General features: G+C 51.6%; 1 protein-coding gene across 1 annotated transcript in view; it reads right to left on the bottom strand.

Moving 5' to 3' along the window:
• Window positions 1–16,696, bottom strand: part of MMD2 (monocyte to macrophage differentiation associated 2) — a 48,107-nt gene extending 31,411 nt beyond the window's left edge. Inside the window, exons 1-2 of the mRNA XM_087449236.1 lie at window positions 16,650–16,696; window positions 15,891–15,965 (exon numbers count right to left, since the gene is read on the bottom strand). Coding sequence (XP_087305362.1) covers window positions 15,891–15,965; window positions 16,650–16,696 — 122 coding nt within the window. The remainder of the gene's footprint in view (window positions 1–15,890; window positions 15,966–16,649) is intronic.
• Between the last annotated feature and the right edge of the window lie 391 nt (window positions 16,697–17,087).

Genomic DNA, 17,087 nt, shown 5'->3' on the forward strand with positions numbered 1-17,087 from the left:
CTGGCCGGGTCCGCAGCCCCCAGAGAGAAGCAGGCCTCCCTGCCAGATGAGCCCAGGCCCGAGAGAACTGCTGTGGCCGCCCCTCCTGGGCTGGGCCCGTGCCTGGTGGCAGCAGCCTGAATCCCCAGCACAGAGGACTAAAGAGATTTGTCCAAGAGACAAAGGGGATCTGTCTGTCTGTCCCACGGAGGCAAGGACAGCCCAGCACCGAGCTGGCTCTGAGCCCTCAGAGCCTCCCCGCCCTCCAGCTTGGCCCCAGGCTACTCTGTGGCCATTCATGAATTCACTGCTCCTCCTGCACGGCAGACAGCATCTTGGCTCAGCCTTTGGGAAACAGAGTGGGGAAAAAACAGTCCTTGGGCTGGTGCCACCTCGGAACGGAATGGCCATGAGATCAAAATCCTGGGGAGAGCGAGCCAGGAACAGGAAGGGGAAACTGAGGAGGGAGTGGGAGGGGCCGAGGCTGGACCCAGTGCCAGGTCCAAAGACCTCTGACACAGTCTGTAGGAAAGGACACAGGTCTCGGCCACGCTACATGTCGCACTCCACGTGAACAGCACCCCCCGGAGGTGTGTGCCTGGTGGTACTGACCCGAAGGACCTGGGGCCAGACCCCAGCCCTGCACCCTCCCTGTGGCTCCCTGGGGAATCTCTTCTCCTCTGGGATAATGAGGGTCCACATCTCTAAAGCAGGCACCACTCTACCCCAGGGACCACTTCCTGGCCTCACAGGAAGCTCCTAGAAGATAACAGGTGAGAAGTTGCCACGGGAACCCAGACTTCCTGAACCAGAAACCCCTGGAGGTGGGGTCCCCAGCTCCGCAATCTTTGTAACAAGGGGCCAATGCAAGCCCAAGTGGTCAGCCCACTGCCCTCGATGCTGTGGGTGCCCATCCCCCTCCACGGGCATTCGGAGCCCGGAGCAGCACGCCCCAGGCTTGAGAGCGCTGGCGGCAAGAGCAAGCTTGGGGGCTTCGCCCTGCAGCTGCAAGTGCCTGGGAGTTACTGCCCGAGAAATTAGCCTCCACAGCGACTCACAGGGAGCTGATGAAGACCCCGGCCCTTCACCCTCGGTGGGAATAACTCCAAGGCGTGTTCCACAGTCTTCCAAGCAGAATTAAGCTCCAGGTGCCCACAGTGGCAACTTGCTTCTCATAAACCCTTTAGTGACTGCATGCCCCTCCCTGTTCTCACCACTCCACTCTCTTTGATGTCCTTGGGGCCACCTCCCGAACATGCTCCTTGCCCCTGAATCCTTGTCTTGGGGCCTGCTTCTGGGGAAACCCAAACTAAGGCTGATTCTCGGGAGCTAAGAGTAGGACCTGATGATACGGTGCAAGCAAGCAACGTTGCTTCTGAATGACTCCAGAACCATATGAGGATGCTGCCGACTCCAGGAGACTTGTTTGCAAAGCACTTCACAGTTTGCAAAGCTCACTCACACCCCCTGGCTCCACAGGGCGGCAGCTGGCTAAGGGTGGGACCCACATCTGTTCTGTTCATCGATGTTTCCCCTGGTGCAGGCAACAAAATGAAACTGAAGGTGCTCCTCTGCTCCCCTCCAAAGCCCCCAGATGCTTGCAGGGCAGGTTAAGCCCATTTTTCAGATGAGGAAAACGAGGCTCAGAAAGGAGGCCAGCAGTGTAGGGTCAGACCCTGACTCGGGGAAGCGGGGGTGCAGGGGCTCCTCGGGGACCACCGCTCTTGGGCTCCACCACCAAAATGCACGGCTCGCAGCCCCCCAAGGCCACCCCTGGGCACTTGGCATCTGTTCTCCTCCCACCGCCTCTGGAAGGGACGGGCCACATCCCGCCTGCCCTCGCTCTCCTAACCCAGCGCCGTGGCCTCTCTGCAGTTTCCCCTCCCTGAGGTCACGATGGGATTACAATCCAGAACCTCTCCCATGAGCTCGTGGAACAACAACCATCCTCCTCCTCACAGGGACGCCACCAGAACACGCCTTCTAAGAGGTGTGTCCCAAATGGGAATCCACTGGGAGGAACTTTGTGAAGAAATTCAGCAAACACCAACCCCCCACCCCAGGGAACCTTTAGCCCTGGGCTCACCTGGAGGGAGCAGAAGCAGCTCTAACTCCAGAGATGAAGGGGCCGCCTTCCACAGCCATCCTCCTGCTGGAACAATGGGGCATCCTGCAGTGGCTGATCCTTTCATGGGAAATAGTCTTCTCAGTGCTTGTACTCGTCCCTATGAAAGGAGTGGCCGCTCCAGGGCCCACGGAATATGGCAGAGCCTTGGAATGGCCCGTCCCACCAACACAGGGCCACACTCCCTGGCACAGCCCATAGTCATAGTCCACAGCCAACGGCCAAGGGTCCAGGGTGCCATCCCAGGGCAGGGTGGAGCCGTGGAAATTCCAAAGCAAGGGGCTCTGGGATACACCAAAGCTAGTTTTCAGGCCAACGCGATCCCCTCTGACCAAGATTCAGGCGTCCATTCCTGAGCAAGGCAGCTGCCTGCTGGGAGAAACAGATTCCTCCACAGACCTGTGCCTTTCTAGGGCAAAATGCACACACGTGCACGCACGTACACACATACACACACACCTTGTGCACATGACCCCAGGGGCTCACAGAGCCCAAAACACGATCCACATATCCTAAGAATATCTACGCTACATACTGATCCGTTCCTTCCCCTGAGGGCTTTCTTCGGAAGACACGAACCCTTGGCTCTGTCTTGATAGTAATGAGGATCCAACCACCGCATGCAGAGGTGTTTGGGGGTGAGAGTTTTCTTCATTAAGAGAGGATCCTGAAAACCACAAAACTGCAGCCGCTAATGAAGTCATTGATTCAGACAACGATAACCAACTGATGCAAAGACCAACGGGGAGAGGTTGCTGAGCAACGAGATATTCAAATCCGAGGAGCCACGCTCCTGAAGATTACCCTGCGGGCCCTGAGGTCAATCTCAGCATCACCAGAAACCGGATGGTCAGGCTTCTCGTCTTGTGCCTCCTGGAGAGATGCGATGTGAAGATTCCTGCCTTTCTTGCCAAGAACGTCATCGATCCTGAATCCAATGGAGCCTTTATAGCTGTGCTAGCTATGTGGCAGCCGCTAGCCACATGTGGCTGAGTGAACGTAAATCATTAAAACTAAATAAAATTTACAACTCAGTTCCTCAGTCACACCACCCACATTTCAAGTGCTCAGGAGCACCAGGAACTGTTGCCAACGCCGTCAGGCGTGACAGGGGTCCTGTGATTATGGAAGACCCATTAGAGATGTGGACTGAAGTGCTATCATCTGGCATTTGTCTTCAAATACTTCCGCAGAGAAAAAGCAAAGAGGTGAAGCAAGTACATATGGCAAAACATTCGTAATTGTCAAATTTAGGCTACGGGGGTCAGGGGTTCGTTATACTATTCTCTCTACTTTTTTTTTTTTTTGGTGAGGAAGATTAGCCCTGAGCTAACATCTGTTGCCAATCCTCCTCTTTTTGCTGAGGAAGATTGGCCCTGGGCTAACATCTGTGCCCATCTTCCTCTACTTTATATGTGACACCACCACAGCATGGCTTGACAGGCGGTGCGTTGGTGCACGCCCGGGATATGAACCTGAGAACCTCGGGCCACCAAAGCGGACCACATGTACTTAACCGCTGCACCACCGGGCCGGCCCCCTATTCTCTCTGCTTTGTGATTGAAAGTTTTCATAGTATAACGAATGAAATATTTACATAATCTCAAAATGCTCCCTCCCTCCCTCCCACCAAAATGCTATTAATTACCCAAAGAAACGGTAACTTGATGGAGAGAAACCTGGTAGACGCCAATGTAACCAGGTGATCAAGGTTAATGTTGTGCTGACAGGACAGAGGACGACGTGTCCCCCCGGTTATGAGGCACCGAGAAGAGCCAGCATTGCTTCTGCCAAAAATGCAGAGCCTCAGTCTGATCAGGAGAACCCATCCAAGGACCCCAAACGGAGGCAGAGTCCACCAGACAACTGGCCTGGACGCCGCAGAAACGTGAATGTCCCCGGACAGATGAAGGCTGGAGATCAAGTCTGGATTAGAGGAAGCGACCGACACAACAAGATCAAGATCCCGAGTCGGATCCGGGATGGGAGGAACCTGCCGGGAAGCAGCAATTGGGACAGGATGGGACGACGGGTAAAATCTGCAAGTGGACTGGCTATCAAACAATATTGCATCAATGCTAAACTTCCTTATTTTTTTCTCTATTTCCTCTCACATTTAATAAGTGACTGGCATATGTTACCATTTGCAGCTAGGTTTCTTTTTAATAATTTTTTAAATTGTGGTAAAATCCTCATAGCATAAAATTTACCATTTTCACCATTTTTAAGCGCACAGTTCAGTGGCAATAAGTACATTCCCATTACTGTGCAACCATCACCACCATCCATCTCCAGAACTTTCTCATCTTCCCAAACTGAAACTCTGTCTCCATTAAACACTAACCCCTCCATCCCACTCCCCTGACCCCTGGCAACCTCCATCCCACTTTCTGTCTCCATGAACTTGAGTACTCCAGGGACCTCAGATATGTGGAATTACACAGTATTTGTCCTTTTGTTTATTATCTTATTAGCGTAATGCAATAATAGCATTTTGTTATTAGCATAATGTCCTCAAGGTTCATCCATGTTGCAGCATGTATCAGAATGTCCTTCCATTTTAAGGCTGAATTTCCTTTTTAAAATTTCATTCCATAAGAGAGTGTTCTGCAGAAATACGCACTGAAGGTTTTGGGGTAAAGGGGCATATCCACAAGTAACCTCCCACAGTCAGGAAATGAGAGGCACAGACCTCCCCATGCAGCTCCCGCGGCTACAGCCCCCTCCCCTGCCCCTCACGATCCCAGGAAGCCCCCCACTAGTTTCCTGCTCTGGCAGTCTCGGAAGTAGCCCCTCCCATGAGTTCCTCGCCTTCTGGAACCCAAATCATGCTGCTCTCAGCATAAAAGCCTCAATGGCGCCACAGAGCCCACAGGAGAAAGGCCAGCTGCTGGGTGTACCCTGGAGCCCTTGGGGGCCAGACCCAGCATCCTTCCCGCCAGACCCAGCATCCTCCCCACCGCCCGGTCACAGCCTCAGCCTTGCCGACTCTTCTCTGGGCGTCAGTGCGCTTCCCCCTCCATGCTCTCACTCATGCTCTGCCCTCTTCCAGGAATGTCCTTCCCTCTCCCGCACCCTCCAGCCTCCCCGAAGAACTCCTATTCATCCTGAAGGACCCACCCAAATGCCGCAAGCTCTCCATGGCTTCTCCCGTCCTGTGATGGGTACCGGTGGGGTCTGCACGTCCAGCATCTATCCTGTCTCAACCTTGCAACAGCACCCACTTTCGTTTTTGGCCACCCCTTCTCTCCTCTCCCTCCATCAAGTTAGGTGGAGCTGCACCCCACCCCCACCCCATGCCACGCCTGACTCCCCGACTCCAAGCTCCAAAGGAAGAGCTGTGATCTAGACCTGGCATAGTCCTTCCCCTGACCCCAAGGACAGATTGGAGGATGGGCATGTAATCTAAGCCAGGTCAAGGAGGCTCGATTCCAGGACAGTGGTGATCTTGCAGGCAGAAAGAAACTCTGCGTCCACAAGGGCTGTGAGCAGTCCAGAGAATGGAGCCACCAGAGGAAACAGCCCAGAGATGGAGAGAGACGGCCTGGGTCCTCCTTGAGACCCTGGATCCAGCTGTACCCGAACCCATATACTTTTCATTTCTGAATACGAACAGCTTTTTCTTTTCTTTTTTCCCTTCCTCCTCCTCCTCCTCCTTCTTCTCTCTTTCTCTCTCCTCCTCCCTCCCCTTCTTTCCTTCCTTCTCTCTCTCTCTTTCTTTTTGCTTTAAGCCAGTTCAAATTGAGGCCTCTGTTACTTATAACCGAGGGTCCCAAATTCACCCTCAAGCCCCTCCTCGCCTAGGCACTCAAGCAGACACCATACCCACATTTCCAGCATATTTTATCGATATCTCAATTATGCATTCATTCACATGGTATTATTAGCAGACTCAGCCTTCCCCTAGACTATGAGCTTCTGGAGGGGAGGAGGCAAGCTCTGCAGATGATTCATTTCTGTGCCCCAGCCCCTGGCTCTCAACAAGGTGTCTGAATGAATCAATGAACCAGCTAACCAAGTCTGGGTGGTCAACCAGTAGACAATTCTGGAATGCCCACCACATGCCAAACCATGCTGCCCCTCAGGGGACACAGAGGGTTTGAACAACCCCCAGCCCACCCCTGCTCCGAGCAGCTTGCGGTCTGGCTGTGGAACAGTGGGCAAAGGTGCAGGACCCTCCCCTGCTCGAGTACTCGGACTTGGAAGAAACCTAGAAGGTGGGCTGTGTCTGGATGAACCTGAAAGTGCATTTCTGCTCTGCTGCTGGAGTGGGGTTTCTGGATAAGTCTCACTTCCTATTTCTCCCCGCACATTTGTCAGCTCAGGTTTTCAGTAGAGCAGGAGAGCAACAAGCTGAGACCAGCTGGTGCTGAATGGACAGCTCCCCCGGGCATCTGGTGGGGCAGCAAGTGCCCCAACCCTGTGCTGCATCAGCCATCATTTAATTGGCACCCACTGTATGCCAGTTTACATGCATTTCCTCACATCATCTCCAAACAATCCTATGGGAAAAGCATCATTATCCCTGTTTGGCCCATCCCTGCACCTTACACCCTCACCTGGCCACATCGCTACCTGAAATGCTATTATCTCATTATCTGTCTGTTGTCTGTTTCTCACACTAGAACGTGAGCTCCGGGAAGGCAAGGCATTTGTCCTGGTCAGCCCTGTGTCCCAGCACCTAGGACAGTGCCTGACACATCACAGGCACTGGGCAATTATTGACGGAATTAACGAACAAAGGGAATACAGATTTCTATGTGGTGCTGCCAAGTGTCCACAGTGAGGGTGGTGAATGTTTTCTTGGTTGTCCTCCTTCTGATGAAACGACACACCTGGCATAGCCCCAACCTCCCTCCCCTCCCTCTCCTGCCCCACCCTCAACTAGTGACTCCAGCCGAAACAATAATTATTACAGTCCAAGCCCCAGGATCCCCAGGGCTCCTGATCCCTCCAAGCCCTCTCTTGGCCACTGGAGTTCCCGCCATCAAGCTGGCAAGATCCCCCCATGTGGCAGAGTCGCAGGGAGGTCCAGACAACGCCAGCCCCAACCCCCTCATGCCCTTGGTGATGCCTTCAGCTAGACATTTGGGAGGAGGGGGATCTTCACTGTTTGGGGGAAGGAGAGAGCTCAAGAATAGACCCCCTTAGGTCTGGTGTTCATGATCTCGCAGTTCAGGTTCTCTGAAAAGCAGGACCTGAGGATGTAAGAGCTTATCCCCAAGATGAAGCCTAAGGACAGGGGGTCCACAATGACTCTGCTTCATTCAGAGTTATTCACTGTCCATTCTGTGACCACCCATGCCCCTCTGTGGGGCAAAGGGACACATCCCACACTCTGGTAAGTGCATGCACCTGGTCCATCCTCACACAGCGATGGAGTCCCAGGGAAGCTAAGTAACCAGCTCGAGGGTGCCCAGTAGGTGAGTGATGGGATGGGGGTGGACAATGCACTGTTAGAGCACTTACTCTGTGCCAGGCTCTGGGATAAGCACTTGCCATGCTTAAGCATCTAGTCCTCCAAACAACTCTATGATGAGGGTCTATTATTTTGTCCATTTTATGGATGAGGAAACTGAGGCTCAGAGACTCAATCAACCCAGGGAGGTTAGTATTACTGTTATTTCCCTTTTTTCAGAAGAGGAAACCAAGGCACAGAGAGGCCATACAACACGCCCAAGATCACACAGCCAATAAGTGGAGGGGCCCCGAGGCAAACCCAAGTGGTCTGACACCAGAAGCCACACACGGTGCAATTCTACTTCCTGGTCCTCAAGCATTTACTATGTGCTGTCCACTCCCAGGGAACATGGAGAAGACACACCTGCTCTCTCCACCGCCCCCAGGTTTGTGGCGGGGCACAGCCAAGGGAGCAATTAAAATCTGACAGAACAGGATGGAGATGGCAAGCGACAGAGAAGAAGGAACTGAAGCTTTGGGAAAGCAGAAACGGTGAGGCAGCTGCAGGCAGAAGGCAGAGAAAAGCACAGAGACAAGGGTGAAGAAGGCAGATGGTGAAAGCAGAGAATGGGGCGCACACCCAGAGAGTCACACAAAGAGGCATATAAATAGTGGCACTGTAGAGGCAGAGCCACCAGCTCTCCAGGTCCCATGGGGCCCTAAACGCACTCAACCTCATAAGGAGTTCAGGTGTCCTGCTGTTTAAGCAGCAACCTCATTCAGTCATGTGAACACCTGCCCACGCTCACACTTCCCGTGAGCTAAGCCATCCTTCTGTGCTCAACTCCAGTGGTCCTCCCGCTCATCCGGCTACAGGCAGCCAGCTCCCCCAGGGAGGGGGCTGCGAGGGTCTGAGCCTCAGCCTGGCAGCTCTGGCAGCTTGGGGATGGGCCATATCGGGGACAAAGGGGCCAGGGAAGGGCTGGTTCCCTGCAGGAAGGAACTGGCCAAAACTCAGACTTGAGGTCAGACAGACCTGAGTCCAGAGCTGGCTGTCCCTCTGACCCGCCAGCTGACCGACTCCCTGCCAGCCTCCTCTGTAACATGGGGTGAGGAACACTAATAACTGTTCCAGTGCCAGGTTTCAGAGGCACTCGTGAATTGCCTGGGAATTCCCAATAGAAGCACACGGCAGCCGAGGAACACTGTATTAATAAGTTCCCCTCACCCCTGAATTTGTACATGTGTAGGACCAGACTTAACGTGCATAAGACACGATTCCTATTCTTCACATCGGCAACTAGACGGATCGAACTCAGGTGTGAGCGGTTTCATTTTCATAAAATAAGGTACAGTTACATTTTCTTTTTTTTTAATAATTTTATTTATTCATTTTTTCCCCAAAAGCCCCAGTAGATAGTTGTATGTCATAGCTGCACATCCTACTAGTTGCTGTATGTGGGACGTGGCCTCAGCATGGCAGGAGAAGCGGTGCGTCGGTGCACGCCCGGGATCCGAACCCGGGCCGCCAGCAGCGGAGTGCGCGCACTTAACCGCTAAGCCACGGGGCCGGCCCTATAGTTACAGTTTCAAAAAATCAAATCAAATATTTCAGCTTTACTGAAATACTTTTTGACTTTAAATTTTATACTTTGTATTTTTTCTTTTAAATTTAATAGACAATTTTGGATATTTTGGAACAAAAATAGTTTTAGTTTTTTCAATTTTTTTACTTTTGCTTTCATTTACATGTGTGGGATTTTTTTTAATTACATTTTTTCATTTTAATCCTTTAGACTAGTGCTCTCCAAGAGAAACTTGTGCAACGATGGAAATGTTACATGTCTGTGTTGTCCCATTCCATAGCCACTGGCCGTCGGTGGCTGCTGAGCCCTTGAAATGTGGCTACTGAGACTGAGCAACCAGCTTTTTAATTTTATTTCATTTTAGTGAATTTAGATTTACTTTTCAACAGCCACAGGGGGCTAGTGCTAGAGTCCTGGACAGCACGGCTTTAGATTATTACTGTTAAAAGAACTCAAATTTAAGAGAAAATCTTGACTATAAATTACATAATTAATGATTTTCCTGCAACTACGTCAAGTAAGAAATCAATCATATGACATACATAAAAATGAATAAATTACGCATGTCTTTATTTTATTACTCCTCCAAGCATCGCTGGCACAGCACCAAATGCCAAGACATGTAAAGATAACTAAACTCAGCCGTCTTCAAGACTGGCCGGTCTTCAATCATATGACAGCCACCGCATTACAGAGTGTCCACTTGTGTCACTATATAAGTATATTAGTCGAGAAGCAGGACAGAACCCATTTTGCTGAAACACTTGTTAGCTTCATTTTTAACTTTAAATATTCAGACATATGGTATGTGGGCTTCCGCAGGACACTCGCTTCCGCCCCACGAGCGTCTGGGGCGGGCCATCAGTGAATGAATGAAGGAGGCTGAGGCACAGATGGTATGTTCTGAGATCCCCGCCAGTCCCTGAGAGGGTGTGGGCAGCGGGGAGGACTCGGAATTCGAATCCCTGCATCGGGTGGGGAGTAGATGCTCATGTGAGATCCGGCGTGAGACACTTACTCTGCAGCTGTAGGTAATTAGGATCATCATTATGATCTCCATGGCTGTGTGGGAGGCGGAAAAGCAAAGAAAAAGCCAGACAAGCCCAGGTGTGAATCCCACCATTTGCTCTACAACCTTGGGCAAACCAAATCGGGATAAAACCCACACTCACTCGCAGGACTGCTACGGATTAGATGAGATGATGTATGGAAAGTGCTTCGCACGAGGCCTGGCCCAGGTTTAGGGCTCATCTCCCCGTACTCCGTGAAGCCCGGCGCTGGCCTGCCCCTCAACAGCCCAGCCAGACAGAAGCACCGGTGAGCACCCTACCTCCCACCCCTTCTCCATCCACGCAGAGGCCTGCTGAGGGCAGAGGAAGCCTTGCCCAGGGGGAAGCACTTCCCTGACAGTCCTGGGGATCTTGAGAAACACACTTGTTACCAACTGCCTTCAAATTCTCTCTGGAAAGAGACAGACTAAATAGCAACAATAACTGTGACATAAACAAACACCCTGGAGCACCAACTGTATACCTAGATGCTTTGCATACATTTTCTCAATAACCTAACAACAAAAAACATTTACAAAACCCATGATCTTCAGAATTTCACAGTCCTGGCTGGAGCAGGACTGGTTCTAAGTGGCTTTGAAGAGACCTAACCTACAGAAGGCCTACCAGGTCCACACGTGCTTTACCAACCCTATCTACCAGCCTCATTCACGACGAGGAAAGCAAGGCCCAGCGAACAAGGCGCTTGCCCAAGAGAACCCAGCAGAGAGGAGGGCAGAACCAAAGCACCAGCACCAAGCTCCTGCCACTTCCCAAGGACACCGCCGTGGGACGAGCTGGGCCCAACCTTTGTGTGGCCTTAGGAGCAACTCCAAGCCCCCTGGTAAGAACTGCGCTGCGGGGGCCATTCCCAGTGGGGCGCCCTTGAGCTGTCATTGCAAACTGGGCAGTCAGTGAGCATCACATGGACCTTGTGACCCAGGGGACTTGGCCAATGTCCAGAACAATGGGTCAGGTATGTGTCCGCACAGAGAATTCTCCTGAACACTGCAGCAGAGATGTTCCTGAGAGTGTTATTTACAGAAGTGGAATCTGGGAAATAGCCTCAGTGTCCAAAAAAGGGAAATACTAAAATAAAGCAGAGAACGACAATGAGATGGAATATTAGACTCAATTAAACTGAGGTTGCAATTAATTATGAAAGACTCGGGAAACGGGATTACAGTAGGTCAAATTTTAAAAATTAGGATAAGATGCTAGCTATGGAGTATCTATTGGAAAAAGACTGGAAGAAAACAAACCAACACATGTAACGGTGATGATGTCGAGATGGTGGGATTAAGGGTGACTGTTGCTTTCATTTTCATACCAACTTCCCATGATTTGAAAAATGATCTCCAAGGAGCACCCGCTGCACTTATAACCATAATTCTGTTTTATAATGATCCCCGCTTAAAGTCACCTTGCATGAAGCAAGGGAAGGGACCAATGTCTTTAGAGGTTAATCCACTTGTCCAAAATCACACAGCCAATACTCATTCCACACATTTTGGCTGGTACCAACTCAGATGCCAGGTGCCGTTCTGGGCCTGGAGGAGGCAGCAGTGGACACAGACAGAGAGCTGGACTGCACTTTCCAGCCTCCCTTGCAGTGAGGTGTGGCCATGTGAGTAAGTCTCGCCTACGGAATGAGAGCTATCTTCTGGAACTCTTAGAGTTCAGCTTGTTTTTTCTTCCCAAGTCAAGAATTAGAACGTTGCCAGGACCCAGGAGCACCCTGTGTTTCCTTCTCTCCCTCCCTTAGAGATAACCACTAACCTGATTTTGCAATAACCACTTTCTGGCTTTTTACGCACCTTCCCCGTGCATTCCTAAACGATACAGTTGGTGTGCCTGTTTTTGAGTGTTACTTGATGGGATTCATACTTTCTTCTGTGCTTTGCTATTACTCCAAATGTCTGAGATTTATCCATATTGTTGCCCGGAACCGGAGTTCATTTTCATTGTGGGATACTATTCCACTGTAGGAATACACACCACTCTACCAACAACAGATGTTGGGTTGTCTCGAGGTCTTGCTTACCAGGAACAACGCTGCTGAGAAGATTCCTGTCCATGTCCCTTGGTGCACACATGCACAAGTTTCTCGAGAGTAGACGCCCAGAAGAGAATGGCCGGGTCTTAGGTTGTGCACAGGTCCAGGCTTACGTGATAATTTCCGTTTTCCAAAGTAGTTATCATAGTATCGTCAGACTTTGTGTATACTGAATATAAGAACGGTATCTCACCGTCTCCTTGTTTTGCATTTTCTTGATTACCAATAAGAGCGAGCAGCTTTTCTCATGATTACTGCTCATTTGTGTTCTTCGTCTGGGAAATGACTGTCTTTTTACATTTTCTATGGGGTTATTTGTCTTTTTCTTATTGTAGCTCTTTATATATTCTGGATATTCATTACTTCTTGGCTAAATGTGTTGCAGATACATCCTTCAAGTTTGTGGTTTGTCTTCTACTTTCTTCATAGCAATTTTTTTTTTTTTGGTGAGGAAGATTAGCCCTGAGCTAATATCTGCTGCCAATCCTCCTCATTTTTTTTTTTTTGTGAGGAAGATCAGCCCTGAGCTAACATCCAATGCCAACCCTCCTCTTTTTGCTGAGAATGATTGGCCCTGGGCTAACATCCACGCCCATCTTCCTCTACTTTATATGGGGCGCCGCCGCAGCATGGCTTGATACTTGGTGTGTAGGTCCGTGCCCAGGATCCAAACCTGTGAACCCTGGGCCGCTGAAGTGGAGCATGTGAGCTTAACCGCTACGCCACTGGGCTGGCCCCTTCATGGCAATTTTTTTTTTTTAATTTTATTTATTTATTTTTCTTCCCCCAAAGCCCCAGTAGATAGTTGTATGTCATGGCTGCACATCCTTCTAGTTGCTGTATGTGGGACACAGCCTCAGCATGGCCGGAGAAGCGGTGTGTCAGTGCGCGCGCGGGATCCGAACCCAGGCTGCCAGCAGCGGAGTGCACGCACTTAACCGCTAAGCCACAGGGCCAGCCCGGCAATTTTTGATGAATAGAAATTCTTAATTTTTAATGTAGTCTAGTTTATCCAACTTTCCTCTTATGGTTTGTATCTTTTGTGCCTTCAGAAATCTTTACCTACCGTGAAGTCCTAAATATACTATTTTATATTTTCTAAAAGTTTTCAAGGTTTTTTTTAAATTTCACTTTTAAATCTTTAACCCACCTAGAAAGGCTTTTCCTCCATGGTGTGAGGTAGGGTTCCAGTTTCACTGTTTCCATGTGGATAACCAATTGTCTCAGTGCCATTTACTCAATAGACCATCCTTGCTCAGCTGATCAGCAAGGCTACCTTTGTCAAAAGTCAAATGTCCTTATATGCGTGAATCTGTTTCTAGCCTCTATATTCTGTCCCATTGGTCAATTTGCTTAGCCCTGTACCAACACAACACTGTCTTTAATTCCTATAGCCTTATGATAAGAATATTTCTTGATGTAGTTACACCATTCAAGGACTCTAGGTTAGCACCTTAAAGATCAGCTGGTCCAACCATCCATTGAGAAACAGAGGCTCAGAGAGAGAAAGCATCTTTTACCGTGTCACACAGCCTAACTAAGAACACTGTTAAGAACTGAATGTTTGTGTCCTCCTCCCCCAAAAAAAGTCATATGTTGAAATCTAATCCCCAGTGCGATGGCATTTGGAGGAGGGGCCTTTGGGACATAATTAGGTCACGAGGGTGGAGCCCTCATGAATGGGATGGGTGCCCTCATAAAAAGAGGCCAGAGAGCTAGCTTCTTTTCTTTCTGCCACATGAGAATAAAACGAGAAGTCTGCAGTCTGCAGTCCAGAAGAGGGCCCTCACAAGAACCCGATTGTGCTGGTGCCCTGATCTCAGACCTCCAGCCTCTAGAACTGTGAAATAAACTTCTGTTGTTTACAACACACCCAGTCTGTGGTACTTTGTGATAGCAGCCCAAATGGATTAAGACAAACACCCGTCTCTCACCCTGGAGGATACTCTTGCGCATTTCAATACAGCAGCCACCGGCCACATGTGACTACTGAGCACTGGAAACATAGCTAGTCCAAACCGTGATGGGCTGTAAGCATAAATGCACACCAGGTTTCACAGACTTGCGGTGAAAAGAATAATGTAAAACATCTCATGAATAATTTGTTTATATTGATTACATGTTGAAGTGATAACACATTGGATACAAAGAGCTAACTAAAACATATTCTTAAAATTAATTTCACCTGTTTCTTTTTACCTTTTCATGACAATGAGATGGAATATTAGCCACACATTAAACTGAATGGCTAATAGAAAATTTAAAACGACATCTGTGGCTTATATGACCTTTCTATTGGATAGCACTGGTTTATACTATTAAACTCACTCAGTCGAGATGCCCTTATTAAGGACCTACTTTGTGGACTGCACGGTAGTAAGCGTTGAGCACTGAGGAAGGGAACAGACACAGCTCTGGTCGATGCACTCTGTTTCCTCGACCGACCCATCACCCACAGAAGCTTATCAGCCCAAGAATGAAAGAAGCAGCTCATGGTCCAGCCCCCCGCCCAGCTGAAGAGCTCTATTCCAGGTATGGGGGGGCAGCACCGGTGTCCAAATCTAGACATCATTCAGAACAACCCTCGTGTCTTTACAGATCAACCAGCTGAGGTCCAGAATTGTTGAGACACCTACCCAAGATCACACAGCAGGTGCGGGACAGGCGAAGGCCCATGGCAGAAGCTTCAGAACTTCGTCCTAGCATGTCTGCATCTGTAGCCTCGAGCCCCGTGCTTCTCCCTTCCCATGGAGCAAATACTCCACCAACTTGCATCTCACAACAGCACACAGGACGCTTGAGAATGAACCTTTGGAAGCCTGGGTGCCCACACCAGAGAAGACCCTGAAGATGTGTGCAGCCAGACCCTCCCACCCCCCAGCCAAGAGAAAATCTTCAGGAACTCCTCCTCAAATCCTTCCCCCGAGCAACCCCTTTCCTGGTGGGACTCCCCAACTTGATGAAGGAGACACTCACAAGGCCCCCAGGAGGAAATGGAGAGAGAGACTGAGGGGGAAAGGGCCCAGTCCTGCCTCCTGCCTGCCCTGCCCCCATGCCACGCTCAGCCTGCGCCTCTGGGGTCAAGCTGTGTTCAGTTTGACCTGAACTTGTAAAGACTTCATGGGACCAGAGATCTCAACAACTGCCCAGAGACACGGAGGAGAAGCCACATGGCTGAGGATATCACAAATGATGCCAATCCAGCTCAAATTCACCACCTGCCCACTCCACCCACGGAGGCTGGAGACCTGAGGGGGAGGGGGAGAGAGCAGAAGGGCAAGGCAGGCTGGGTGCCCCCTCCGTGAACCTGGTGCTGGGGCAGGAGGCAGAGGTCCAGGGGGCTGCACTCCCGAACAGCCTGTCCTCCCCCAAGAAGACCCCTGGGGGCTGATGGGCAACTTCAGGAACGGGTTTTCAGGCCAGCTTTCAGGCAAGCCCACCCCCCAAAATCTTAGAGAAATTTACTAATTGTGACCCCCCCCCAGCCTGTTAATTGGGAATCAAAGTGACAGGAGCTTGGCTTCCACTCAGCAATCCAGTGGGACTATCTGTCATCACATTTTAGGACAAGAAACTGAGGCTGGGGGTGGGGAGGAGGACCACGGACCTCACCTCACACTGTGAAAGGCCAAGATGTACAGGCAGCCCTTCCTAGGTCCTGAGCCTCAGTTTCCCCACCTGAAAACTGCACTTACCCATTCCTCTTGCTTGCTATGAGGGTGGTCAGGGGTGGCACAAGGGGACAGGGGTGGTTGGAGGGGGACAGAGTGCTAGGGGGGTGTATGGGAGGGGGGCAGGAGTGGTGAAAAGGGACAGGGGTGGTGCAAGGGGACAGGGGTGGTGTAGGGGACAGGGGTGATGTAGGGGACAGGCATGGCAGGGAGAGGGGGACAGGGGTGGTGGTGGGACAGGGGTAGTGAGGTGGACAGTGGTGGTTGGGGGTACAGGAGTGGTTGGGAGGACCGGGTGGTGTGGGGGACAGGGGCGGTGCGCAGAGGGGGAGGGGACAGGGGTGGCGCAGCGGGGACAGAAGTGGTGCGTGCCAACCCCTTTCACCATTGACTAAAGCGCCGGGTAGACCTTGAGTGATTACTCTGCTCCGGGCCTATGCAAAGTGCTTTCCAGGGATCATCTCACTTAATCCTCGCGGGGCCCCCGGGGATGGGGATTCTCATTATCTCCGTTTTGCAGACCTGGAAATTGAGATTCACAGAGGGGGAGCGACTCGCCTCGGAGTTCCTGGCTAAGAGAGGAGGCGCTGGGAACCCCCGCTGCCCCCGGGTCCAGGTGGCAAAGCCGCGCGCGCGCGGAGCCTCTTACAAAGACCACGACGTCTCGTTCCTGGTTTCTTCTAGCCGGGGTTAGGGTCCGTTTATTAACTGGAACTCTCCAGGCGGCGGGGGAGCAGGAGAGCCGCGGCCGCGCCTCCCCGCGCCCCGCGCCCCGCCACTCACCTCGCGTACTTCGTCTTCTGGAAATCCAGGAGCCGGGGAGCGAACATCGCGGCCGTTCCATCAGCGTCCAGCCCCGGGCGCGGACAGCGGAACTTGGCGGGGCCGCGGGAGGGCGGCGGGCGGGCGCAGCAGGCAGGCGGGCGCGGGGCGGGGGCCGGGGCGCGGAGCGGGAGCCGCAGCCCGAGCCTCAGACGCCAAATCCGGAGCAGATGGGGGCGGGGGCGGGGCGGGGGGGCTCGGGGCCAATCGCCTTAGTCCCCGAGGCCCCGGCCCCCTCCCCCTGCCCCGCGCCGGGCGGACCCTCCTGCCCTCGCTGGGGGAAGAGGGAGCAATGGGGGGGCTGCCGAATGCGGCCCCTTCTTTCTCTCCGCGTGTCCCCTCCGCCCGTAGTTTCTAGAGCGAGAGGACGGCCTGGGCTGGACGGAGCCTCGCTGTCCC

This window comes from Ceratotherium simum, chromosome 26, assembly GCF_057802395.1.
Source record: "Ceratotherium simum simum isolate JZ-2026a chromosome 26, ASM5780239v1, whole genome shotgun sequence".
Classification (NCBI taxonomy): domain Eukaryota; kingdom Metazoa; phylum Chordata; class Mammalia; order Perissodactyla; family Rhinocerotidae; genus Ceratotherium; species Ceratotherium simum.